At 33.5% G+C, this 7,984-nt stretch overlaps 1 protein-coding gene across 6 annotated transcripts in view; it reads right to left on the bottom strand.

The window, feature by feature from the left end:
• LOC131036152 ((+)-neomenthol dehydrogenase) overlaps positions 1-4,600 on the bottom strand; it is a 28,453-nt gene extending 23,853 nt beyond the window's left edge. For 4 of the 6 annotated variants that reach the window (XR_009359121.1, XM_057967969.2, XM_059213089.1 and 1 more), the window contains exons 1-4: positions 4,125-4,600; positions 1,598-1,859; positions 913-993; positions 654-830 (exon numbers count right to left, since the gene is read on the bottom strand). Coding sequence is in view for 5 of the 6 variants with exons in the window: in XM_057967969.2 (XP_057823952.2) it covers positions 654-830; positions 913-993; positions 1,598-1,859; positions 4,125-4,345 (741 nt within the window). In the remaining variant the exon portion in view is untranslated. Of the gene's footprint in view, positions 1-653; positions 831-912; positions 994-1,597; positions 1,860-1,949; positions 2,460-4,124 lie in introns of those variants that run through there. The other 2 variants (XM_057967968.2, XM_057967967.2) reach the window with 2 other exon arrangements.
• Positions 4,601-7,984: the final 3,384 nt, after the last annotated feature.

Below are 7,984 nucleotides of genomic sequence, written 5' to 3' on the forward strand. Positions count from 1 at the left end.
TTTTATAAATATTCATTAAAAATAAAAATAATTTATACATTCATTTAATATCTTATTGCATTACTAAGTACTTTATAATTTTTAAACTTAAAAACTAGTTTTAGTTTTAATTAGGGGAAGCATACCAATAGCCATTATAGCTAACAAACGGTGCATTGAATTTCAATAAATTTTTTCATGTTTTCATATGTGACTTAACTGCTTATAGCTATTGTTCTAGCTTCTAGGTAGTAACGACGCACACTATGGGATCCATTATATGCACAAAGGTCAAAAAATGCTCATTTCAAAGTGTAGCCCGATAGCTACTTGAAGATGCTCCAATAACTGTGCACTACAACCACATCAAAACTGGCCAATACTTATGCACAAATGCACCAATAGTTGTATGCTATGGGTACCAATAAACTTGTACAACTCCTTCAAATAAAGTTAAAAAATTCTAATTACTAGAAGAAAAGTGGACAACTATTGATACATGTGAAATTTATTAATAGATTTTTAGTTATCATTTTTTTAGTTTCTTTAAAATTAACAATTGAAAAGTTGAATGAATAAAGAGTGCTCTTTCCCTATACCAACAAATATAAAACTTAATATTATTTAGAACATCCAAAACTTCAAATAATAAACCTAAGAGTTTATTGACTTACCTCTAACACTCCAGCCCGAGAAGTCATATTTACAATTCTACCACCACCTTCACTAGCAAGTTTCAAAAGAGGAAGAAGAGCTTCCACCATTCTTTTGGTGCCATAGTAGTTAATGTCTATGCACTCCTCCGCCTTTTCATAAGATTCAGATATTCCCTCTATAGTGCCACCGGAAGTCTTATTAAGACAAGGCTAAAAAGTTAGTAAGATGATCTCAAATCTGATAAAATCTTGAATAATTAAAGTCAGAAGGACATACAATTAATTTGGTGGGATCAGTATTGTTGGCCTTCAAAATGTCATAATTAATTTCAAGTCCTGATATTCCAGCATTATTAACCTGTATTTTGAAGATTGGATTAGTATTACCGTCATAGTAAAAGTGGACTGAAAAGAAGAAGAATTTATAGTTAAGGTTAGATCATTTAAAGTAGTTTAAATAAAAAAAATTTCTTCAAAACTTCAAGATTGTAAGATAAATAAGCTAATTGAGTTTTAATTTGAAAAATTATATGGTCAAAGTTAGAAATATTTAATCATCAAGATTGAAAAACTTACATAAACGAAAATTTCATTTTTTAAAATTGAAATACTTCATGATCAAAATTGCACAAACAAATTAAAATAAATAAAACTAAATAACATGAATAACATGAAATAATTCAACAATTAGATTATTGGGAAAAGCTAAATGGGTTTAACTGTGAGAGAAGCTACTCAGTTAGAAGAGTTGGAACAACCTAAAGAGAGGACATCTCTACAGTTAAAAATGAGGAAGAAAACTCCATACTTCAGTTCCTTCCCTAGTTTCAAACAGAACCATTTAAGTTCATAAGGGATGGCTCTGAAGAAAGATGGCTACTCAAAGGAATGGTCATAAAAAAAATTGATTTCAGACAAACACATAATGAAATTGTGCAGCAAAGAAGAATATTATAAAATACCAGGATATCCAGTTTCCCATATTTTTCTTTAACCCAATTGGAAAACGCCTGGATGCTGCTCTCATCCTGCACATCCAGCTGATGGAACACAACATTATGAAAGCCTTCATCACTGAGAGTCTTGGCTGCAGCCTTACCTCTTTCTTCATCTCTTGCTGTTAATATCACACAAATCCCATTCTCTGCCAACTGACGAACAATTGCATACCCAATGCCTTTGTTGGCCCCTGTTACCACTCCCACTGTGTCCTCCTTCCACCATCTGAAATTCAAATTAACTGGGGTTAAATGCCTTAAAACACTATGATGGTCAAACCCCACCAAAAGAAAACAGAGATGACAAATTCAGTACCTTTTGTTGAGAGATTCAGAGTGGTCCATGGCTGTCTTGTAGTTAGTGTAGACAATGAGTTAGCTTGTAGCTTTTTAATCCAATTGTAAGGGCCTTAAGCTGGGAGGATGAACAGTCCATTGAGATTTAAACAAATGGTGGGTGAACAGGAATTTTGACCATTTCAAGCCATTTCTCTCAGTTGTTGTTGACAAACAACTGTTTTCAAGATTGGCTTTAATGGTTTACTGAGCAATTACTTTCACTGTAATGAATACCGTAGAAAATGTGGGCATGCTTGTGATTGTCACGTTGACACATCAGCATCCTCACTATCAGTTGCATAAATATTGAAAAGTGGATTGGAACCTACTACTTAAATGAAAAAAAGAACACACACAGACTGGAGCTCTCCATCCCTTGTTCATTGTATTCAATTGATAAAGAAAATAACCTAGTATAAACGGTGGTTGAAACATTTATTATAGATTGTAAGGGAGTAGTTGTGTTGGTTGGTATGTCTATTGTTGACAGAATTTTAATTAAAGATATTAAGTTTTCATAATTTATGTTAGTAAATTTGGAAGCTTTTGGATTCATTTGTATATCTTTTTTGTATACTATTTTATCATATTATATGATCCATCATTAGGATAAATTTTTGAATAATCTTGTGCAATGAAACTAGTAATAACACAAAATGTCGCCTTCTATCAGTAATCTTGTGTGATTATGTTTTTGGTTAAGGTAAAAAAAGATTTTAAAAGAACCCAGACATTTGTACAAAAAATAAGAAAAACTAGACATTAAACAATACATGACAATAAAGAACTCAAGAAAAACGACGACACACAAAAATAACAGAACACTACATAACCTTACAACCTACCAACCCAAAATTAGAATGATATGAAACCAAATTATTCCAACAATTTTTACTTAACTCTAATACAATGATCCAACTACCATAAACTTCTTCTTGTTTTGGAACAAAATAGATAATCACCCACAAAACATTTATCCACACTATTAAAGAAAAATCCATCGCTGTACAGTCTATAGGAGGTTTCCCCTTATTTCCAGTCTTCTACATATCCTCAAACGAAGTAGTACACTCCTCAGCAATAGCAAGACTTTAAGTTCCCTTTTCCTCCAAAGGAAATGGTGTATCTTGATGCTCAAGAAATTAATGGTAACATGACCCACTTTACAACACTGCTTAGATGTGTGACTATGTTGATAGTGCTGATTGACAAAATTATTTTGTTGGCTTGTTTCTCTATATTTAATTGTTGTATGGTCATGATTTCAAAACATTTTTTTTTCACTTGATCCAATTTTTTCTCTTTTAACTTCAGACTTCATTAAAGAAACTATCATTGGGGATGAAACCTGTTTAATTGCTTTACCTTTGTCTATTTAGAAACATCTCCTACAACGAAAGGTAGTCCTTCATAGTGCAAAGATTGTGTCTAAACCCGATCAACAATTTTTAAGAATTGTGTCTTTAGGGAGATTTTTTTAGAGATATCTGTTTCCACTAAGATTTGAGCAAAAAGTATAAGAAAGATCAGAAGTATTTCTACAGCCCAAAAAGGGATCTAGAGAGTTTCTTATTGATTTAAAGTAGGAATTAATTTAAAATTTAAGGATTATTTTTTTTTTTTTTACGGAGGTTCAGATTTGTGAGTACGATAGTTCAGTGAAGGCTTTCACAAAGTATTTTTTGCCATTTGATATGAAAACACAAACCAACAGACTAAACCTCTTCGACTAAGAACCAAAAACTGAAAAGTAAAGAAGAACCCAAATTGACATGCGGGATGCCAAGGTTTAATTAAAAGGGAGTGATGACACTATTACCAGCGATGACCAAAAAAGATTGAATCCCGATCATTAATGGAATCAAAAACTATAATGAAGAATCCCCGAACGCATGGATAAATTTACTTTCATTTTTCAGAAGTGGTCCCCAATTTACTTTAACCCAGATGTTCAGATCTGGAATGCATGGCCACAAACGACTGAAGCGACAGATCAAAGCATGTGCAGAAAAAAAATCCCCCTCTGTCAAAACTTCATTCCCAAATTCTAAAACAGGGGATTACTTGGCACATATTAAGGATTTCGAAAAATTGGAAGACTGCAAACCCTTACGAGAAAAAATACGAATCCGCGCGGTGAATAAGATTTTACCTTAAAATTAGGAGCGTTCTCATCCATCTGATATCGATTGCGGTTTGGTTTGCAGCCATTGAAGACTCTATGCTGGTGAGTCGCCTGGGATGCAGAGCATTTTTTAACACTGTTAAAACCTGACCCAGAAACAACGCCATCTTCTTCAGAGAGGGAATCAGCAGTGAAGAGGGCCGAATCCTTGAATAATCCATCAGATATATGGATTTAGGGGACGTCATGGGTGCATAATGGAGAAAAGAGGGTTTGATAAAATCTGTTGTGAGAGCCGTTGCTGAAGATGAAACATTGTAAGTGCCACCATTATTCCAGCCGCCACATCCACCACCATTGGCGCCTCTTGGATCTACTATGGAGATAGAGGAAGCCGTAAATGATCTCCAAGAAAGCAAATACGGGAGAGAAGAGGATTTTCAGGAAGCTGTTGCAGGTAGCCGTTGGGAAGAAGCCATCGCGCTCACTCTGATTCAAAAGCTTATCCTCGCACTTCAAAACACTAAATTAAATTATTGGTAATTAGAAACTTGTTTATTAAATTAATTAATTAATTTATAAATTACTAATTAACCAAGTAATTTCCAAACTAAAAGATTAGTTAAACTAATATAATATTTATTACTAATTTAAAAAATAAATTATTAAAATAAATTAATATATTAAATAACATTTTACTAATTACATTGAGAAGCCTAATCTTACAATGACAGTAATAATAGGTCAATAGATTCGTGTACATAAAAGAACTGCTTCACATGCATTCTTGATAATTACAATTCAAATGAAGCGATGAGGAAGGAATGCATGGAATGGAGAATATCAAATGCTTGGCAATTACAATTCCATGGCAATATGTTGAAGGTGACAAACAAGATTATTTATAAAGAAGAGTTTATTGTAGTGAAGGTTGTTTCAAATTCTAGAGCAAAAGAGCCTTAATGTTGATCAATTCCATGCTCTTCTCAAGGAAAATGGTGTTGGATTTCCTGGGTTTGTTGTGATTGATAAACAACGCAAAGTCAAAGAAATCGAGATGAAAATTGACCAAGAATCCAGGAAGGAAACACATGATTGAATTGGCAATACAAGTCTTTCTCCATTGATCACTATTTAGCTCGCTTGATTATTTTGGTTGCATACCCTAGAAGAGCATTTTGATTTACCTTCAAATATCCTAACTTTCATTCATATTGAGATGATCTAGCAACATAAATTATGGTGGCCAAGGAGCTTGGCACTACCAGGATGGTGTTCCAAATGCATAATCTGATGCAAGGTATCAAGTGGAGGTTGTAGGTTCGGTGAATGACAAAACTCTCAACATTGCCTTCTCCACAAAATTTAGCAATTACATTGAATCAAGGAAGGAAAAAAATGGGGTTTTGGTCTCAATTATTTTATTCCATCTCTTTTTTTTTTCTTTAATGTGTACTATTCTCTTGGGAAATCTCGACGATCAAAGGTTATGAGACATCCTTTAGACTCAATTGCAAATTTTTGAAATTGCCTCTCTATTTTGGTCTTCGTGTTTGTTTGGGTATGACAATTTCTGAGTATATTGCATTACAAGGTATTATTTTGCAAATAATTTTAGGTAGAAGCTTATTACAACGCTTAATGCTAGTTCAAATATGAAAGCGTGCGATTGAAAACTATTGGTTGATGATTGTTAACTGTTTAGAGGGATATATATGGAATTTGATTTATTTATGCTTATTAATCCAAATTCTTATGTGAAGTTGATATTATTGGCGTGATTGTATTTGACTGAGGGCAATTTTGTTTTCTCCTCCATACAACGACACAAAAATTAATATGTTCCTTCTTCATTATTCTCGTTAGCAATAACTACATACACGTGACCTGCAAAAAACCTGACTGGATAAATAAATAAAAGAAAGCATATTATTATTTTTATTTCATCTAATTAGTAAATCACAATACTTGGTTCCACCATGTTAGATACTTGGTCAAAGTTAGCCAATACTTTCATTTGGTTTAATTGTAGTGCTTGTGGAACTTGATATGTGTCAATGAGAACTAAAGGTCTACAAGGCCATTCGTCAACCCACTCTTTTAAATTGTAGTCTTCCCATAAAAAATCCATATACGAAACTAAAACATGTAATCTTTTTCGTATAAATAGTCAGTGAACTTGCATTTGAACTTCTAAATGAGTGCAACTCACTTGATCCTGTAAGTGTACAACACTCTTCATACTTTGCAATATTAGACTCATTTACCAACCAAAAATATCTACAAACCATAGAGTTAACTTGATTACTTGGTCCCATTGTGGAGTTGCACCATTGCACAATTGTTATTGCATCAGCCAATTTAGCACCACCTTCGTACTTCAACTCCTCTCTAGCTAGGGCTCTTTTTACACATGCTCTTGCATCATCATTCTCTCCCTTTCCATGTCTAACCTTAGTGATTTTCCAAAAATGTTGAACACCACTCATCACATGCATCCTAATCAACCAATAGAACACCCTTGCATTATTGAATTGTGACATGTAGTTACCTAACCATATGATGTGTTGATTGTATGTGATATTTATTTCCCTTAAATTATCATAGAAATTTTTAAAGAAGTCTTACACAAACTCTATGGAATGAGTATGATCATTGCTAATGTAGAAGTGATACTCTCTTAATAACTTCTTACCTTCCTCTATTCTACTGTGTGCATGCATGAATGATATGTGTACAAAAATAGTAACTTCAGTAGAGTGGTAATAATGAGATTGCACTTAATTTTGCAGTTGTAATGTATAATTCTTGGGAAAATCTATAATAGAAACAATGGTACCAATGGGAAATGTGTCCTTAAAAAGCTTGCATTTCTCATCCAACCATCAAGTTCTATGTGTATGCAATACATAGTCATATACTAGTTACACATATGTTTTCAACTCTTTGCCATAGTTAACCCTATATGTTATTGACTTGTATTTTCCAAATGTAACTAGCTTTTTTCCAATTTGATGTGTGCTCTCAAAATGTACATATTTTTGCAACTATTGCAAACCACCACAAGTAACACATTATCCTTCCAAACGTGACTTCTTATAAATAATGTAGCCACCATCCCTTTTACATAGTACACTTGAAATTAAATCTCTTGTTGATTTAGGAGGGGCTTCTAAACCACATTCTTGCAAAACATTGTTAGTATGCAATGTAGCCCATATATGATGATAAATATCACAATGCATAGAAAATTCTATATGCATCCTACAACAACATGTAGTATGTGCATGATTTGTCTTTGTTAGGATTCCCAAAGATATTGAGAGGTTGGGGGGGGGGGGGGGTGAATCAGTATCTGACCGGTAATAAGATTTTCTTAACTTATAACATGAAAAGCATATTAAAACTGTGTATCGGTAAACCAAAAATAATGCAGCAAATAAGAATAACAACCACAACATGAAAAGCACACCATAACACAATATTTTAACGAGAAAACCCGGTGTGGGAAAAACCTCGGTGGGATTTGTGACCCACAATATTCACTTACTGGCCAATAAGAGAATATTACTGCTTACAATAGGGGCTTGCACATGCAGGAAGGCCAAGTGCCTAGAGCTCACTGCTTAGTTACAAAGGAAGTCACACTGACTTACAAAAATGGATTATACAAATCCAATGTCTTGTACTGCTTCAGATTAACATCTGCTATGCCAGATTCAGTATCAGTTTAAGCTCTGCTACTTACATAAACCCTTAACCACTAATTCGCATATTAGGTCTGCTACCTTCTATTCATATTTCACATCATATCTTATCCTAAATGATCTACAATGATCTCATACATATATGAGTCATATTACAATCCGCCATGTTGGCTTACAAAA

The sequence above is a fragment of the Cryptomeria japonica genome, chromosome 10 (genome assembly GCF_030272615.1).
Source record: "Cryptomeria japonica chromosome 10, Sugi_1.0, whole genome shotgun sequence".
NCBI classification, from domain to species: Eukaryota; Viridiplantae; Streptophyta; class Pinopsida; order Cupressales; family Cupressaceae; genus Cryptomeria; species Cryptomeria japonica.